Source organism: Silurus aristotelis (assembly GCF_946808225.1).
Source record: "Silurus aristotelis genome assembly, chromosome: 15".
In the NCBI taxonomy this organism is placed as follows: Eukaryota; Metazoa; Chordata; class Actinopteri; order Siluriformes; family Siluridae; genus Silurus; species Silurus aristotelis.
Genome location: NC_139588.1, coordinates 7,728,259 through 7,748,271, shown reverse-complemented (window position 1 = coordinate 7,748,271; position 20,013 = coordinate 7,728,259). Strand labels below are relative to the sequence as shown.

General features: G+C 39.2%; 2 protein-coding genes across 4 annotated transcripts; one reads left to right on the top strand and one right to left on the bottom strand.

The window, feature by feature from the left end:
* Window positions 1-1,898: 1,898 nt before the first annotated feature.
* On the bottom strand, window positions 1,899-7,221 carry coa7 (cytochrome c oxidase assembly factor 7). Of its 2 annotated transcripts, XM_083561850.1 has the most exons (5): window positions 7,148-7,221; window positions 6,836-7,015; window positions 6,541-6,681; window positions 3,374-4,275; window positions 1,899-2,693 (listed from the first exon to the last, which is right to left on the bottom strand). In XM_083561850.1, exons 2-4 carry the CDS (start codon window positions 6,939-6,941, stop codon window positions 3,833-3,835), a joined length of 690 nt encoding a protein of 229 aa, XP_083417976.1. In that variant the 5' UTR covers window positions 6,942-7,015; window positions 7,148-7,221; the 3' UTR covers window positions 1,899-2,693; window positions 3,374-3,832. The 2 variants fall into 2 exon arrangements, with proteins under 2 accessions (XP_083417976.1, XP_083417975.1); XM_083561849.1 differs by having other exon boundaries at window positions 6,836-7,204.
* Window positions 7,222-7,326: 105 nt separating this feature from the next.
* zyg11 (zyg-11 family member, cell cycle regulator) lies at window positions 7,327-19,966 on the top strand (the record flags this gene model as incomplete). Of its 2 annotated transcripts, XM_083561848.1 has the most annotated exons (16): window positions 7,327-7,689; window positions 9,451-9,616; window positions 9,831-10,345; window positions 10,937-11,182; window positions 11,537-11,677; window positions 11,974-12,150; window positions 13,319-13,383; window positions 13,532-13,631; window positions 13,735-13,785; window positions 14,786-14,947; window positions 15,740-15,787; window positions 15,901-16,098; window positions 16,336-16,388; window positions 16,496-16,593; window positions 16,675-16,854; window positions 17,919-19,966. In XM_083561848.1, 16 exons carry the CDS (start codon window positions 7,687-7,689, stop codon window positions 17,933-17,935), a joined length of 2,220 nt encoding a protein of 739 aa, XP_083417974.1. In that variant the 3' UTR covers window positions 17,936-19,966. The 2 variants fall into 2 exon arrangements, with proteins under 2 accessions (XP_083417974.1, XP_083417973.1); XM_083561847.1 differs by lacking the exon at window positions 7,327-7,689 and having other exon boundaries at window positions 9,433-9,616.
* Window positions 19,967-20,013: the final 47 nt, after the last annotated feature.

Genomic DNA, 20,013 nt, shown 5'->3' with positions numbered 1-20,013 from the left:
AAGTTTCTCAAAGCAGGGTGTGGGAGCTCTGAGCATAGCCAAGAGGTCTGATTATTTGTCATTATCATTATTTTTGTATATTCTGGTAGATTTTGATATATTCTGGGTTTGAGAGACACTTGCATGTTCCATTTGTTTATATGCAAAATGGTAATCATTTTCATTAGGCTTAGGAAAACTAAAACTTACCTTGAACAATAATAAGGTTTTGTAGAATCAAAAAACATGTAGCTATGTATATATTTGGAGAACATGCAAATTTATTATATTAATATAGGTATTTTACAATGTATTTCAGCTGATATATTTGGAGAAATGAACTGTCCGTATCTCAAGCATGTGTCTGTTATTCATACTTAGGAAGGGTTTTTCTATGAAAATAGAGTGTAACATCTCTACATTTATATATTTGTTTGGTCAACATAATCTTTATACTGTTATGACCTAGCTTGTTGCATAAAAACCAAAACGAACACGAATGTGTCTCTCAAAAACCATAAAAGACTTTTCACAGGCCCTGTGCAAAACACATAAAAAAAAAAAAATACAAACTATTTTACAGTTAAATGTATTCCTGGCTGCAAAAGATATGTGGTCAGCTCAGATCAAAATGATGCAGCCAATAGAATAAGAATTAACATCTAATTAAAATGCACAGGACAGTGTGTACTTCAGGAACAGGTTTGGGAACACAAGCTGCCAAAAACCTACATAGTTATGCCAAGTGGTAAGTTAATTAACTAATCAGATTAATAAATGCTTTTTGATTACCCTGCTGTTGTTGTATTTTCTTAAAAAAGTAATAACTTGTCTATGACTTTGTCTTATGGCATTAGTTGACATAAATCAGAAACTGTTTTGTTTGTTTTTTCTCACTTGATTGAGAAAGTTAACCCTACTGGGCTTAAATGTCTCCCTCTGCAACTGGATCCTAGGACAGGATCTCCTGCACCACCACACAGCACTGGGGCCCCTCAGGGATGTGTGCTTAGTCCACTGCTGTTCACTCTGCTGACTCACAAATGTGTAGCAACGCACCGCTCGAACCACTTTATCAAGTTCGCCGATGACACGACCGTGGTGGGTTTCATCGGCAAGAACGACGAATCAGCATACAGAGAGGAGGTACAACAGCTGATGTAGAGCCAACAACCTTTCTCTGAACATTGACAAAACTAAAAAGATGGTTGTTAACTTTAGGAGAGCACAAAACAGCCATTCTCTACTGATCATCGATGGATCCTCCGTAAAGATCGTCAGGAGCACCAAATTCCTTGGTGTTCGTCTGGTGGCGAACTTCACCTGGTCACTCTACAACAGCTTCATCACCAAGAAATACCAGCAGCGTCTCTACTTTTTGAGAAGGCTGAGGAAATCTCCCTCCACCCATCTTGACCATGTTCTCCAGAGGGATCATCGGGAGCATCCTGAGCAGCTGCATCACTACCTGGTTTGGAAAATGCACCGTCTTGGATAACAAGACCCTACAGAGGATTGTGAGGTCGGCGAGAAAATCAAAGGAGTCTCTCTCCCCGCTATCACGGACATTTACATCACACACTGCCTCAGCAAAGCCAAAACAATTGGAAAGAGGTTACGAAGCATTAAGGCCTCACATCCAGACTGTGCAACAGTTTGAGATCACAGGCATCCAATAATGGTTTTCAGTATGATTTATGTTCATGGGATTCACTGCAATCCTTTCTAGGATAAAATGTTGCAGCTGGATTAAAAAAAAAAATACAAGTAGTAGTTAACTATGATGTAATGTGATATATAAAGCACTGTATGAAATATAGTAGCAAATATCTTGCCCATAGTAACCCACACTTGTGAATTTATTTTGTGGCTTAGCACTCACACAAGACTGTACTGTTTTTAACAGAAAACAAGTAGGTAATTTGAAAAGCTGTATTATTTTCATGATACAAATGTATGCCGATGTACTAACAATTATCAGAACATATTCTGGTTAAACAACAGTGTAACATTAGTAACCACATAATATGATTTATTAGACTGGATTAGATGAGATTAGATTAAATTAGATCAGCAAAAAATTCTAGTGGGTCTATGATGCAACAGGTGATCTTAAAAACATTTAACTATATCCAATATTTCACTGTATCAAAGCTAAACTTATCACATGTGACTTATCACATTCAGAGTACCTTAAGGGATTGTGCTTCTTAAAGTGGATTCTGCAAAAAAGCACAGCTGAGGGTGCCATGATTTATTAAATGTCATTACAAGAAGTTGTAATTGTCAGTTGCTTATCATCTAACGCCTTGAAACACAAAATAGTAGGGCTGCAACAACCTATCGACAAAAATAATGTCAAAACAATATTGTATTATATTTTGTATAGATTATTTTAAGCACTACTGTCAACTTGCCATCTGCAAAATACAACACAAATGTTGATTTACATATATTGCTTCACCTTTCATGCATAAATGCTTTTTTTTTTTTTTTTGTATTTGACAGAAAGAAACAACACAGCATGAGGAAATTTGTTTAAAGGAAATCCCCGATGCATTTCTCAAACTATAAAACTATAAACTTTAAAATGTCAAAGTTAAAGATAGTTAAACTCAATATGTGGCTTTTGCATTTTTAAGTACACTTTTGTAAATATTAATTAAAAAAAAAACAACCTAGAATTAGGGATTAATATAGTTGTAACAAAACATCTACCGTAATTTCTTTCTTACCGTGTTTCTTACCCACTGAATTTTACAAAGATTTTTATTTTGAACATAAATACGCCGCACCTGTCTATAAGCCGCAGGTGTCTACACTGAAACTAATGAACTTTACACAGGCTTTAATAAAAGACAGTGTCTGTTACACGGCTTGTATCTAAACAGTAGCCTACCAAGAAAGTCACTGTTCACTGTCTTCCTCCTTCCTTTTACAACTATTTCTCTCGAGGGTTTTTCTTTAGGCATCGTCGTGCGTTTAAAAATCACCATTGGTGAATCTTTTCTCCCGATGCCGTGCAGCTCAGAACACAGGTGAAGTGTGTGTTTTCATGCCCGGTTGTTTTCAGCGTGACGAATGATTCGCATTTCCTTTAGACAGTCCGAGTGAGCGGCAGGTCAAACGCCAGAGGAACCTCATCCATATTTATGATGTGGTGCGGCCCGATTCAGTGGGAGCGCATCTGATTTAATATAAACAGTTTCATTGGTTCACTGGAACCCGTTCGGCAATTTTATTGGTCTAATGTTATGGGGCTCAGTTTTTTTTGGCTTGAAGTTTGTGAAACCGGGAAAAACCCAGGAAAAATACATAAAATAGCCGCTTCATTGTTTAAGCCGCGGTGTTCAAAGCGTGGGAAAAAAGTAGCGGACTATAGTCCGGAAAATACGGTAATTAAAAACAAACAAACAAACTAGTTTCTCAGATTAATCGATTATTAAAATAATTGCAGCCCTACAAAACAGGAACAAATAATGAAAGGAATAAACTTATACGCGTCAAATAAATTATGTTCATAATATAACAATTAGAACTTCTATAGATGTTTTTTCCTTGGACAAGATCAAGAAATTTTTGCCCCTTGACTCAAGTTACAAGTCCACTTAAATCATACAATAAACCATGTGCTGTAAGTTCAACAAACATCTTATTTATTAACATTAATGTCCCAGATATTTGGACAGATTCACAAATTGGAACATACATACAAAATCTTTTGACTGAATTGGCAACCATCAATGGCTCTAATACACATATTATGAAGCTTTTAAACCTCCCATATCTTAAAAAGTGAGTGTAAAACACTGAGAACCCAAATATCCCTCTGAATCTTGCATTACTCTCAAGCTCACTCGCCAAATTTCAGCTGCTGCTCTTTCTGTTGTCCGTGAAGTTCTTTTGCTCTGTTCTTCAGCTTGTCTGCCATCTCATCGTCCTTCTTGGTGCCATCGCCGAGTTTGTACATGCGGCTGGCATTGGAGCAGCCCCAAACGTGGCCCAGCTCGCAGGCTCGCGCGGCATACTTCAGGGCCTTGGGCATGTCTTTGTCCACTTCTTCTGAGCCTTGGATGTACAGGGCACTCAAATTAAAACAGCTAGGAGCAAACCCTCCTTTACAGGCTTTCTTATAGTAGAGACGAGCCGTCACAGGGTCCGGACCAGCCTCTAAGGCTCGGCCGTCATGGGCGAGCAAACCGACATTGTGGCATGCATCCACTGACTTCTTTCCATTGGTATTGCATGCCTTGAGAAAGCAAGAGTAGCCACTCTTTAAACACTGAGCCACACCACCTGGTTTGGAAAAGCAAGAACGATGCAGCTGTTAACAGTGTGGAGGGATTTGGTAAACACTATCAAAATTTCGGATTTTCTCATTTCAAAAACATTGTACGTTTATCGATGTCTTTTTAGCAAATGATTTACACTTATCTTTACCATAATTGTAGAAAGTAGACATGTTATTTGATTTTGCATGTCTTTTTCTGTCATTTTTCAGAGACACCTGAGGGAATGTTTTATTGTATCAGTACAACAAACTAAACTCTAAACTAAACAAATAAAATTCACACACCATCCACTTTATTATTACATACATATTACATACTATTATATGTAAATATCTAATTGTGTGGTAGCAGCGTAATGTAAAAAATCCTGCTGAAATTCCTGATGCTAAGAGCTTCAATTAATGTTCCCATCAAACATAAATAATAAGAATAAAGAAAAAAAGGTGTAAAAGAACATTTTTAAAATCTGATGATCTCTTACAAAATTCTATCGTGACTACAATAGGCACTCTGTACAACCATGTGGAGCAGAAAAGCATCTCGGACCACACAGCATAAAAAAGGTTGAAATGATGACCTACCAGAGCAGAAGTCTAAATCAGGTTCACTCCTGTCCACTAGGAATAAGAATCTGAGACTATTACAGGCACAGACTCACTCACAAATACTGGACAGTATTTTTTGCTAATCTTCGACTGTCACGTTGTCTGCGCAAACACATGGGGCACCTGATCAGGTTTTCTGCTATTGCAGCCCATACATCTTAAGTTTTGATGTTCAGTAGGTGCTGTGATGCTTTTCTGCTCACCGTATGGGTATAAAGAGAGATTTTCTACACGAGTTATGCTTGTTGTCAGCTCAAACCAATCTGCTCGAACCCTCTCTTACAAAGAAACCGTTTCTGCCCATAGAACTCTCGTTATCTCAGTGTTTTCTTGCATGTCACACCATTCTGTGTAAACAACTATATAATACTTAAACTAAATCGTTTGGTGTCATTGTCCATCGCACAGTAAAAAGTCACAGAGACTGAAACTTTGATTTAATTCTGACTTTTGAGGTGAAGGTTATCTGAAGTGTCTGATCGGTTTTGGTTAATTGTGCTGCTCCGAAATGATTGAAAGATTAGGACAGGTGTTCCTATAAAAATGGATGGGTAATATATGTACATACAAAACTTGTGTAGCCTATCCCAATGATTTTTATATTGACATTTAAAGATCCCTAGGGGCCCAGGTGGCCAGAATCATTATGTATAATAGTACAAAGAGAAATTAATACCTCAAATATGTTCTACTGGTTAAACTTTTTTTTAGGGAAAGAACATTCATACTGAGGGAGAGCCTGGATTTATTTCACTATATATATATATAAACACAGTAAAAAAATTTAATTTAACGTAAATGTAATTTAACGTTTTTTCGTGTATCTGTACTTCACTGAAGTATTTCCATTTGGGGAGACTTTTACATCTTTTTTTTTTTTTTTACTTAATTTCAAAGTCAAATATCACATCCTTTTTACTCAACTACATTTTGCGAAATCAGTCGTTCCTTTTTATTTATATGTGGATAAAAACGTAGCTGGTCAAACACGCAGCAAGCAACCAATCAGAGTCGAGCGTGCGCTCTGTTTTGAACTTGTTTTACTTTCCGCTTTGTGGTTTCTACTTACAGCAAGCAGAACATTTAGAGAGGAATAAACGATGAAAGAAACTCCTGACTCGAACTCGCCACAACAACCATGTCCTCATTTACGTGATTATATATATTTTTTTAAGTAGTTGAAAAGAAGGTTTTGGGCTCATGATAATTTGAATAGATGTCCGTGTTTGACTCATTAATATCATTTTGTTGATAGATCAGTGTGCTGAGAGTAAAAGAGTCTTTTCACATAAACCAAGTTGATTAAACAAAGAGCCATGTGACAAAAATAATAAAAGGACAGGATTTCTTTAGTACTTTCACTCAAATGAAAGTTTAAAGGGAGAATGTTTACGTTTACTGGAGTAACATATTACTTAGTGTATTTCTACATTAAACTCAAAGTGCATGGTTTGTGTATTTTATCCACCACTGACTGTTTATTAAAGCTCCTGCATTGTACTAGGACTAGCCAGAGTATAATTATAGGGCGGACTGAACCATTTGTGGACTGATGGGCATGTTAACCTTTAGACTGATTTAAAAAAATGCTGTATTTTATTTATTACATGTAACAACAGAAACATTTGCTATAACACTCAAGCTCAGTAGAGAGAGGGTCTGACCTTTGCCTGTGATATGGTAGGCTCCAAGCTTGTAGCAGCTCTCAGAGTGATTGTAAGTCTCACAGTTGTGCTTAAGAACCTGAGCAGCCTGGGAATAGTTCTTCTTCACCCCCTCCAAGTAATCTGCCAACCTTTGACAACCTGACACACACACACACACACACACACACACACACACACACACACACACACACACACACACAAAACATTACAAGGGGAAACCCCAGCCACTATATCCTGATTGTCCTTTCAGCACTGCAGGCACGGGACAGCTCTCAGTTAGACATTACGACACCTTCAGGGTCTTTCTCCTTGTAGCACTGGTATCTGTACTCCACTCCCAAGTTGTCCAAGAACTCCTTCACTTCTTTCTCGTCCTCAAAATTAATCAGTCCTGCCATTGTAACCAGACCTGCGATCCCTTGCTTGGAGATCTCACACGTGAGGGCATGTAAACGCGTGACCTTGATCACTGCTGGTTTAAAAAAATAAAAAAATACTATAACTCTTCCGGGTTGAACAAAAAATATGAGGAATAGTTATAATCCGATTGCTGATCAAATGAAATATAAATATTTATTATTAAAACAGAACAGCGTTAGAAAACCTCAAATACACCGGCGCTAGAAAACACGTTCTTCCGGCTTTCAACAGGGTTGCCGTTAAAATGGAGTAGTTTTGCTTCTTGGAGTGCACTCGAATAGCGCGTTGATGTTGTTATATCATTCCCTATGTAGTGCACCGAGATAGGGTGAAGGAGGTGTTTTTTTAAACGTTGACCATTTTGATTCCAACGGGCTTCCGTACGTCCGGCCTCTGTCCAACTGCGATTTGTTTTCTACGTTATGACCTTGTTTACTTGTCGAGGCAAAGCCAATCGAGCAGAATTGCAAAAAACAACAACAAAGAAACAGGGGGAAGGATATTAACTGGTTCCTGTTTGAATATCATGCACCTGGCAGCGAAGGTGGGGAGAAATGTTTTCGCTGGAGAGAAGATGGCGCTTCTTGATGATCATCCGAGAACTATGTAAAGCCGTGGTGTCCATGGAAGCCGAGCGCTAGTTAGGATCATCAACATCGCTAGTTAGGACCATCGTTTCGGATTGTATTTGGTGTTTTTGGACCACAGTCGTGCTGCATCACGATGGTAAGAAGGTGTCGAGTAGCGCTGTTATAACGTCTGGCTTTGATAGAAACACGAACACATCTCAGATCAGATGGTGACAATTGTAAATATTACTGATCTGAATTACATGACAGCTCACATTCATGGCATTTAAGCCTTCTGTCTTTTATTATCAGTTTGATCACTACCTAAAGCTACAATTGTGTTTGTGTCTAACATGAGAGACTGTTATGTAACCTGAGAAATGCATTAACAACTTTTTCTAATCTATTGCTATGTCTGAAACTGTTTACAAATATCGTCTAAATTACACCAATTATGATACAGATACAGATGATTTAGTTGTATGTCATTGTCAGTTGACCAAATTGTATTTCTTCCTATAGACATCCACTGGTTTTCTACCAAAGCTCATTTAAAAGCCTGATTGAATCATCTTCAGCGTCTCTCTCTTCTCAGACCTCAGAGATTGAAGCTGCTTCAAAACGAGCTGGACTGATTTAATCATCTCTTATCTCAGACCACTGGTCTCTTACAGCCCGGGTTTTTTTTTTTGTTTTTTTTTTTGCTATAGACATTCATTTGGTCTTCTACCAAAGTACAAAAGCAGTCACGATTGAATCATTTTCAGAGTCTCTCTTTTTTGGACCATTGACCTCTTACAGCTTTCTTCCTATACAGTAGACAATTATTAGTCTTCCACTGAAGCTAATTTGATATTTACGACACTGCTTTAATCATCTTCAGCGTCTCTTATCTCAGACCATGGACCTTTTAATCGGTGGTCTATTTCGCAATATTCCATTTATTTATTATTTTTTGAATTAAGGCTACTATAAAATTCAGTTTTTTTTACTACAGATGTCTGTCGGATTTTTTTGCTCCATTTAAAAGCAGTCGTGCAACAGACTGGAGGATCAGGATTAGTGTTAAGGGTCTCAGACAACTGACCTCGCCCAAATTGGCATTTAACTCTATAGACATTTATTGGTCCTGCGGTGCGGTTTTGTTAATTGTTTTGTTCATGGTTCAGTAACCACTCTGCATTTCATGGATTGCTCTTCATTCATATTTAAAAACCTTTTAAACCCAGGTACGAGATGGGTGGGTTTTAGTTACCAGCACTTGACATTAGCAGGTGCCATTTTTTTGGGAGGTGGGAGGAAACCGGAGAATCAAGCAGATAATACCTTTCCCACCAGAGATGACCTGGAAGTCCTGAAACTGCCTGTTTATTCATCCGAAAGGTGTTTAGTAGGGTTGAGGTCAGAGCTCTATAGCAGGCCACTCAAGATCTTCCATTTGAACCCATGTAAAGCATATCTTCATGGATCTGGCTTTGTGCACAGGCGCATTGTCATGTTGGAACAGGTTTGAGTCTCCTAGTTCAAGTGGATGAAAAATGTAATGGTACCACATCCAAAGACTTCATATACAATTGTGTCTCCAACTTCGCTGTAACAGTTTGGGGAAGACCCACATAAGGCTGGATAAGTCATTTGTCCCAGTCTATCTTAGTATTGCAGTCTGTAGACTATTTGTATCATGGTGTTGTATAAACAGTTGTCATTGTTGTGATGTAGACTATAAACTAGGATCGCTTAAAGTTTTGTTTCTGAAGTCTGATGCCGGTGTCGGCTTTTGCGATACCGATACAAAGAAACTCCTCAACCGAGCCATTACACAGAATGTTTTTGACTTTGGTGGAGTTAAAAAATCCAACTAAAAACAAGATGTTTATAGATGAAGCATCACTGAAACCCCATGCCGCGTGTGTTTCAGGATGAGGCATCCCCAGCGTCACTGACCGACATGTGCCTGTCACTGGTGAGCTCCAGACTGGATCGGTTCTGCGTGAAGCAGGGCGACGGCTCTCTGTGTCTCCGTGATCTTGTGGTCTTCCCTCAGGAGTTGGCTGACCAGCTGCTCTGCAAGATGGCCACAGAGGGTGAGCACAACTGAATTCTCCTACAAAAAGAAGAAGAATCAGTCATCTATAGGATGTGCAACGAGGATTAAAGCTGACTACACTGGCATTTACCGTTCGTCTATAAAAATAATAATGACCGAATAAAGAAATGTAGATCATCCTTGTAAAAAGGAAGAGCATTTTAATACACACATAACAACATGCTAAAACTTCTCCTGTTCCTTTTTTACAGGGCTGCTGAACGACAGTACGGTGGGGATTTTCCGTAACAGCCGGCAGCTCCGGTTGCGTCGCGCATGCATCCGTACTGCTCGCATCTCAGCAGAGGCGTTCGAACGCGCCCTATGCCTGCACCGCCTGCTGGAGCTCGACGCCTCGCATGTCAACGCAGACCTCACCATCACTGATATCCTGTGCTGCCTGTCGGCTAGCAAGGCCGCACGCGAGAGCCTGCAGCGCCTCGTGCTCAACGGCCTGAGCATGTCCTCGCTGGAGGAGTCGAGCGGCCGATGCTTCAGCTCGTTGCAGGGCCTCAGAGCGCTCAGTGTGTCCAACGTGGACTTCTATGACTCAGGGCTGGTTGATGTGTGCTCACTGCCCCGTCTGGAGAGCCTGGACATCTCGAACACATCAGTAACCAACCTGACCCCTCTGCTGACCTGCAAGGACAGGCTGCGCTACCTCACCATGCACCAGCTCAAACGGCTGGAGATGAGCTCGAAACAACTACTGGCCGTAATCAGCCAGGTCAGCATGCGCTCACTAGAAAGGAAAAAGTCGATGTCAGATCTGCATGACGATAGCAAATAATATTGATATGGAAAAGAAACATTTATTTATTTAATGAAAATTGATTTATTCCACAGTCTCCATGCAGAGTGATTTTGCCAGTAGTTTGTCAGAGGGACTACCTGTATTCATTTATACGCATGGAACAAGCAGCGATAACATTAGTCGTTATTTGTAGCGCAAAAAATTCTATATAAATTATATATAAAGCACACCTGCATAGGAAATCACTATTTGGAGCATCAGATCCACTTCTGGATTAGGCCTGAAATTATTCTTTATAGTAGGATGGAGAAAACAGAAGACAAGCCTGATTAGGACACACTACACTACTTTGTGGACACACAAGATTTCAGATATAAGATTTGTATGTGCTGATCAATTCCATTCTTATTGCACATTTAGTCACCATTTGCTGTTCTAATATCCTTCACTCTTCTGGGAAGATTTCCACTAGATTTTGGTGTGTACTTCTTATTCTTTCTTGATTGAATGCCGTAGCTTTGGTTTCTATTCCAGTTATTCTCTTTATCTATTTATTATTTTAAGCTGGAGGGTCTGCAGCATTTGGACATCTCAGATGACAAGCAGTTCATGTCAGATATAGCCTGGCAGCTTCTGAAAACACCGGGCATCCTGCCTGCTCTGGTGTCTCTGGACCTCTCGGGGCGAAAGCAGGTGGCAGACGCGGCCGTCCGGTCTTTTGTCGATGAGCGGCCAGGAATGACATTTGTTGGCCTGCTTGCTACGAACGCCGGCTTCTCCGAGTTTCTGTCCGGAGAGGGAACATTAAAGGTCAGCTTAGTCACGCATACAGGAAGTCAAACATTCAGTCATTAATATTCTGTATAGAAGCAGTGAGTTGTTCTGTTCGATGAGAGAATAAGGTAATAAAAAGGTTTATGTTGTTTGCAAATGACGGATTCTTGTTTAATGTTGATTTTCCCAGGAGCCCAGAAGTATTCAGGTGGAAATTTCCAAGGTTTTGCTTCCAGGGACTTACATAATGTACAATTGCTTTGATTAAAAAAAATATATATTTATTGGCTGGTGTGATGCACGATTACAAGCGGATTTCCATTGTTTTCCATTTCCTTCATTTGAATTAAAAGCTTTGAAATTTGGAATAGTTCTTGTTTGCGTTTGCAGGTGACCGGGGAGGCCAATGAGACTCAGATCTGCGAGGCTCTGAGGCGCTACACTGAGAGGGAGGGCTTTGTCAGGGAGGCGCTCTTCCATCTTTTCAATCTCACATACGTGATGGAGAAAGCACGTCCCGACATTCTCAAAGTACGTGCGCAAATCGCCCTCGCTGTCTTCCTCCCCTTCGTTCTGGTCCTCCCACACACAGCTCTAAGCTTTAATTTGAACATGGATTATTCACCCGTGTGGTGAATCACAGGTCACTCATTCCCTATCTCTCCACCACTCTCTAAAACACACACAATTATATACGCTTTATCCTTTTTTTTTTTTTATTTGCTTTTTCTGTAAAAAAAAATTCACACATCCAACACACCTACACATATAATTTCTACCTCTTCCTTTTCACACTCTTATCATTTATATTCTCTGTTTTAATCCAGCTGGTAGCTTTAGGCATGAAGAACCACCCCTCTACTCTGAACGTGCAGTTGGCAGCCAGCGCTTGCGTCTTCAACCTCACCAAGCAGGACCTAGCAAACGGAATGCCTGTACGTCTCTTAGGTGAAGTCACACAGCTGCTGCTTGAGGCCATGAAGACCTTCCCCAATCACCAACAGGTACGCTCAATCGCAGTAGCTTCTTACCATTGTTTGCAGCCAGTAACGCCCTTACATGCTAAATAAATTCTACTGATCCCATCAGGACAGATACATTTTATGGATATAATCAAATCTATTCGAATATCAGCCTGATTTTTAATAACGGAGTGACTGTTGTCTTCGTAAGGTCTTTTTTTTTTTTTATTGGTAAACATTCTACTCAAAGAACATATTTGGTTCGAGTTGACATTATTTATAATGCAATTTTTTATGTTTATGTATTTGGTCACTGGTTTAAAAAAAAAAATCTATAATAATGTAATCAATAGGAGATTGTGATTTCCTTCATCATAGCTAGAGGTCGACCGATACCGATAGCTAGGTTGGATCGTACTTGCCAATAACCGATTAATCAACCGATAGTTTTAAAAATAGATACTGGATTAAAAAAAACAAAAACAAAGAGACAAACATATCATTCCATGTAAAAGAGTATTTAAACTTTGATCCATGTAAAAGAGTATTTGAACTTAATAATTAATAAATATTAATGAAAATAAAAGACACATACAAGCTGTGACAAAAACTAACACTAAAAATAAATTAAAAAAGCAACATTAAAAAAAAGACAATTCAAATCAACTAAACATGGTATCAGTGATTTGCCTCAAGGTTGCTCTTATACTGTATAACACAACCCGGAAAAACTATCTGTATGGATTATTGTTGATGACTTGTTGATTGTTTTGTTAAAAAACTGTAGGTGCGGATTGATTGGTCGACCTCTAATCATAGAACACATTCGCATCAACTATGGCTTGAATTTAAACACACACACACACACACACACACACACACACACACACACACACACACACACACTATTGTGTTTATTTTAGCTAGTGTTGCTTAGCTAGAATAAACTGGGCTATTGAGCTGCGTTGTTAAGTTTTCCTTTTTATTATGCACACTTCACACACACACCGGTCACATCATCTGCATCAACTTTGTTAAAGGCTATTAAAATGTGTCAGTGTTTTTTAAACCTGATTGAACAAACACGTGTGCCCTTTCAGTGATGAAATCTAAATATGACTTCTTCATATTCCTTCCTAATGGGAAGTTACTGTCTTTTGTGTATAAATATTTGATGAACTAACTTGTTTCTTGGATATTGTTCCTGCAGTTGCAGAAGAACTGCTTGCTGTCTCTGTGTAGTGACCGTATTCTGCAGGAAGTTCCCTTCAATAGGTCCGTGTATAGCTATTCACTTTATCTCCTAATTCCTGAAATCCATCTTTATAAATATACTGTTTGTTAGCAAAACCAAACAAAGCTGTTTTTCCTCAAAGGTATGTAAAGGGTTGAACAGTGTAGGTTATGTTTGCGTTTCTCTCAGGTTTGAAGCTGCTAAACTGGTCATGCAGTGGCTATGTAATCATGAAGATCAAAATATGCAGAGGATGGCAGTGGCAATCATATCTATCTTGGCTGCTAAGGTGAGTTCGGTTTTAAACTTGACCTTTTTAGTGCAAGTTCCAGGACACGGTTTCCATGCAGATTCCCTGCATTTGACAACTATTGTTTCTTTTTTCTTTTCAGCTGTCTACTGAGCAAACAGCACAGTTGGGAGCAGAGCTATATATAGTCAAGGTGAATATCAAGCGTTATACACCTCTGCATACATTTTAACCCATTAGTTGCATCTCTAAGACACAGCTGCATCAAGAGGTGGCCCATGTTCCAGGATAAACTGGCCTTCAAACTTACCTCATGAACTCAAAACTAATAGAAAACAAACAAAGATCGTAAATACATACTCAGACACGTTTTTTCTGATGATATTTACTGATTTGGACAAAAGTATTGGGACACTTGACATTTACAGCCTTATGTGGTTCTTTTGCAAATTGTTACCTCAAAGTTGGTCCAATATGTTTTTGGATGCTGTATTTTTCTAAAGTCCTTGTGGCTGAAGGAGAAACTCCACAAGCACACTTCAAAAAATAGCAAATAGGGATTCAATATGTAGAATAAAAAGTGTGAGAATTTAGACGAATCAGAACTCTTTTAGAACAATAGACGAAACAGAAATGTAACTCTTTGACAGTAACGCAGGCACATTACACTTTATCAAAAGAAAATATCATATCTCTGTACCAGGACGTTTAATAGGAGAACTAAATCGGAATAGAAGATTGATGATGATGATGATGATGATATTGACATATTGTTTAAACAATCTTTGCTTATTCTTACATCCTTCCTAATACTTGTTTCAAATGACAAATTCAAAAGATCCTGCGTGCTTAAATCTGAAGTGAACATACAGTATGTACTAAAAGCATATTAAATAAAAAAGCAACAAGAAAAACAAAAAAAAGCGCAAGTGTCCAAAGGTTTCGTCTCGTTGAATGCAGAACAGAAAGCAGACACTTACAACTTCTATGTGAACCAGTGAGAGGAGGAATGGGCTGATAGTTGAAAGCAAAATGGAGGCAGAACCATGTATTAATATGACTGCATTGAGTAGTGTAGTAAATAAATTTCATAGTCTATGTGAATTACTCATTCAATTTATTTTATTAAATCATCAGCAATGTCTTTCTTTCTCTCTCTCTCTCTCTCTCTCTCTCTCTCACACACTTTTTAGCAACTCCTGCACATTGTGCGTCAAAAGACGTCTCAGGGCACAGTGGATGCCACACTAAAGTTCACACTCAGTGCCCTGTGGAACTTAACAGACGAGTCACCTACCACCTGCAGGCATTTTATTGAAAACCAGGGCTTAGAGCTTTTTATCAACGTGCTAGAGGTACACACACACACACACACACACACACACACACACACACACACACACACACACACACACCAGTTTAAAGCATCTGTATTTTTAACACTGTATCAGGGTGAACTCAAATGGTCCCCTGGTGGGCCAGTGGTTAGGATGCGGCGCTCTCACCGCTGCGGCCCGAGTTCGATCCCCGGTCAGGGAACCAACCCCAGCCATTCGGGTTGCACAAGCCAGTGCTCTCTTAGTGCCGGTCCCAAAGCAGGATAAATGGGGAGGGTTGCGTTAGGAAGGGCATCCAGCGTAAAAACACGTGCCAAATCGAACATGCGGATCATGAATACAGATGATTCGCTGTGGCGACGCCTAATGGGAGAAGCCGAAAGAAAGTTTTTATCAGGGTGAACTCAAAATGTGTCAGAAATAATAAAAACAAGGTTCTACAAATGTAACACAAGTAAAGGCTAACTGAAAATCCTTTCTTTTAGCATACAGAAAGAAAGATTAGCATGGGGGAATGAAACCAACAATGTGTACACAGACATCTTTTATAATAAATGAATGATAAATCATTTATTTAATCATTAAAAAAACATATGTTGGCTAATCTTCAAGAAAATAAAATTCATTATGTATTATTGGAAAATAATAAACGTTTGGGTGGTGTGATGTGGCAGGAAGCAATACATGTCCTTTTTAAATTTTTTTATTGTGTCTATATTGAGATATTGATATTTAACTGAATTTATGGAATTCGAGGTAAAATTTAATTCTTGTTAATCTGGTATCTCCTTTGTTTTTTTTTTTTTCCAGTCTTTCCCTTCAGAGTCTTCCATTCAGCAGAAGGTTCTTGGTTTACTGGTAAGAGACTCGTTGTGTGTGTGTGTGTGTGTGTGTGTTGTGTGTGTGTGTGTGTGTCTGTGTGTGTGACAATTCAAACCATCTAATAAACGCCGGTTTTGTGTGTGGTTCAGAACAACATAGCCGAAGTAGGCGAGCTGCATGGAGAGCTAATGGTACAAAGCTTTCTGGATCACATCAGGTCTCTGTTGCACAGTCCTGAAGTGGAAGTCAGCTACTTTGCAGCAGGGATCCTGGCTCACCTCACGTCACGAGGCGAGACAGTGTGGACTCTTGACCTGTCCCTCAGGACCACACTGCTGGAGCAGCTGGTATGTGTTCTATACATTAAGAGTGACATGTTTTAGAGTTGTATCAGATGTTGTGCATCTGGCTTTGATATTCAGGATTCAAATAGTCAGTGTCTCTACTTAGATCAATCATCGTAGAAAAGGATTATGCGCAAGATGACTAATGTAAAGCCAGAACAGGCATTTTGCAGTATTGTGCCAAAGTGTGTGTGTGTGTGTGTGTGAAAAAATGTTTGACTGGTGGCTTTTGTACCTTAGCACTCAGCAATCCTAAAATGGCCCACGCCTGAATGTGAAATGGTGGCCTACAGGTAAAACAAATCATAACACACATTTAATTTGTGTTTTTCCCTGCGAGATGCTGCTTAGAAATTGGTGCAAGTAAACAAGTTAAACTGAATGTGTGTGTTTTTTATAGATCATTTAACCCTTTCTTCCCCTTGCTGGAGTGCTTCCAGACTCCTGGGGTTCAGCTGTGGGCAGCCTGGGCCATGCAACATGTGTGCAGCAAGAATGGTGAGAACAATCCAGAGAACTCATCTGTACATGTTAGTAACAATATCTTTATAATATGCGTATGTGTGTGTGTGTGTGTAGCTGCACGCTACTGTAGCATGCTCTTAGAAGAAGGAGGCCTGCAGCATCTGGAGGCAGTGAGTTCACATCCTGAGACTCACTGCGACGTGAGACGATTGTCCGAGAGCATTCTGGACAGCCTTCATCGCCACCAAGCGCGTACAGGCTACACAAGAGCAACGCAAGCACACACACACCGAGGTGCCGTATATCCACACATACAGCCACACATACAGCCACACATACATACGGCTATACAAGAGAAATAAGATGGAAAAAAAGGAACTGTAGTATAACACACAGACCCTTGGTAAAGATTTACTCGCATCATGTGGTTAAAACTACGGAAGTCCTACAGGGCCATGAGTTATATTTATCTGGCTTGTTTTCTAATGATCTCAACCTAAACATTGTTTCCTCATGATCAGTACCGGTAATTACTTTTTCCGTGTATCCGGCATAATTGCATGTTCTAGAGACAGCATCACGGTTAATAAACATAACCGTTTGTAGCAGCAGACGTGCGGACGACCGAGGGTTCACGAGTTGAGGGCGGAGCCGGACAATACGAGCTCCGGAACATGCTCTTGAAAACAATGTTTGTCCAGATCACGAGACAATTAAGTTGTGATGATAAATTTGTCTTCTCGTGATTTGGACATAATGATTGGTTTTCTGGTTATTAGGAGTGATGAGGATGGACAGGATTAGAAATGAGTTTATTAGAGGGACAGCGCATGTAGGACGTTTTGGAGACAAGGTGAGGGAGGCTTGTTTGAGATGGTTTGGACATGTGCAGAGGAGGAACATGGGGTATATCAGTAGGAGAATGCTGAGGATGGAGCCACCAGGAAGGAGGAAAAGAGGAAGACCAAGGAGGAGGTTTATGGATGTGGTGAGGGAAGACATGCAGGTAGTTGGTGTGAAAGAGGCACATGTGGAGGACAGGGGGGGGGGTGTAGACGGATGATCTGCTGTGGCGAACACTAATGGGAGAAGCCAAAAAAAGAACAAGAAGATTGGTTTTCTGGTTATGTCGAGATCACAAGAAAGCAAAATATTATAATGCATGGCCTCTTAGGACTTCCTATAAAACTTCTCGTAGGTCAAAAATGGAGTGATTTCTCAGCAGGGTAATGATGAAGGTGAAAGGGGTCCTATTAGTTTGAGCACTGGGTCATTTTATAAAAAAATAATAAAATAAAAAAGATTTCAGTGTAATGTATCCTACTGAGTCGCTGTTTTTTTGTTTTGTTTTATTTTAGAGAGAGACGTTCCATGAGACGTGCAACCCATTACCGGTCTCTAGATGGCGCATGGTGTTCTACCTGGAACCTGTTTTTTTGTATTTGTTTGTGTGTCCATGTGTGGCTTGTTTAATGACATGCTCCTCCAACCTCCTCACTTCCACCAACAAACCGGGGCAGTAGGGGGTAAAATCTAACAAGCGTTTGTTTGCACAATTCAGATAAATGTTTTTGTTTGTTTTCATCATTTCTCAGTTTAGAAATCGAAATGTCTATTTTATCCGTCTCTTTTGCCTAAGGGAAAAAAAATGGATAAAGTGTGACAAGAACGAACGAGAATCGCATGACAGCATGTTTTGCATGTGCTGAGAGCGCACGCTTTAGTTCCTCTGGTTATTCTCGATATGCACAGTTTCTCACTGGATTCGATTCCGGTTTTGACGGACTTCTCGTCCCTGTAAACACATGGCAATAAATATCTCAAACGGTATGGTTCTGAATCTCCAATTTGTATTGTTTTAAGATTGGTGTTATTTGCTGAATTCTTCTACTTGGATGTATATAAATGTATGCATGTATATGTGTGGGTGTTGAGGAGTTGGTTGTAATTACATTGTACGTGGTATTATATTGGCAAATGACAAGATGCTGTTATTAAGAGTGCTCTGTCAGCTCTTTTCTTTTCTGAGAAAAATGGTACATATGCTATGGTGGGAAAAAAAAAAACAACTTATTGGAGAAAACGTATCTAAAGAAATCAAAGACAGTGTAATGTCGATTAGGTCGATGTTGAACCCTTACTGCACTATGGAAGCCTTAAGAGGCCATGCATTATTATTTTTTTCTATTTAAAAAAAAAAAAAAAGTTCCTCATGATCAATAGTTCTACTGTGTATTCAGCATAAGAGCATGTCCCAGGGGCAGCATCATGGATAATAACCATAAACATTTGTGCCAACGGGCACATAGACGAAAACATTTGTTATATCGAGATCACAAGACAATTATGTCGTGATCATGAGGAAACTAAAGAAAAAAATATATGATGCATGGCCTCTTCCGTGGGACACTTTTCTTTGACCTTTTTTGACCGTGCAACAGCCTGTAACGTTTAATCTAAATTGAGTATGTCTATATTTAACAGCCAGACATACTCATGATACTAAAAGTCAGATCGAAAGGGAGAATTGAGTTGAGGTATTCATATGTGATCTGCTAAAAGGAAAATTTCCAAACTGTAAGCAAATGAACAATCAGATTTGCTTTTATTTGTTTTATGTTTGTTGGTAAATATGATTTAATATGCGGGGCCATGTACTTGAATAAATATCTCGCACATACAAACACGTCACATACACACTAAAATGAATACAGTCCTGCAGATTGAGGTCCAGACCTTCAGTTAATGTTCATATCAAATGATAATAACTGCCAATCCAGATTTCCTCACACATCAGTCTTTGAGTCTATATCCTATACCAAAGAAATGATCCGTTAATAGCTTAATAACTTGACCTTGTAGCGTGTTGCCTTATAACGCCTGCCTGAATTGCCTTTCTAGCTCTTATTAGCTTGGTTTAAAATTGGATGCATTGTAAATGAAATTTCTGGTAAAGAATGTAAATGGATTTCGCAACAGCATTTTTACTAAAGGTTACATTTCACATATTAGACAGCTGCCAGTCAATACATTACAAGCTTCTGGTGGTGGCATGAAATCTATTACAATTAACTGCCATCCATGTCCAAAACATCTGCAGGAGCTGCTGCAGTGAATATAACTAATTATAAAGGTTGTAGACTAAAAGCTTTCTTTCGCACCTATTTGAAGAGATTATATTATATTTGTACTACACTTTATCATACTGATCTGTCGTCCAACTCTGAATCTCGCATCAAGTCTACATGGCCCTCATAAAGGTTTTTTTTTGTTATGTTTTTTTTAATCAACACAGAATTTGGTGTGAGAGCCAGGCCAAACAAGTCAAATTGTTGTAAACTAGGTGTGGGTGTGTGTGTGTTTTTTTTTATTTAATAAAGTTACCACGGACTGCCATTTAATCTGATTTAATCGTCTACGCTTGCGTTATTTATCCCTGCCAAACAAATGTTA

Bases quoted from the DNA above. Each gene is read 5' to 3' on its own strand.
- coa7 (XM_083561850.1), bottom strand. From the start codon at position 6,941: ATGGCAGGACTGATTAATTTTGAGGACGAGAAAGAAGTGAAGGAGTTC. The intron at 6,682-6,835 runs GTGTCGTAATGT...TGTGTGTGTCAG, and splicing joins CAAGGAGAAAGACCCTGAAG to GTTGTCAAAGGTTGGCAGAT. The intron at 4,276-6,540 runs GTCAGACCCTCT...TTTCCAAACCAG, and splicing joins CTACCATATCACAGGCAAAG to GTGGTGTGGCTCAGTGTTTA.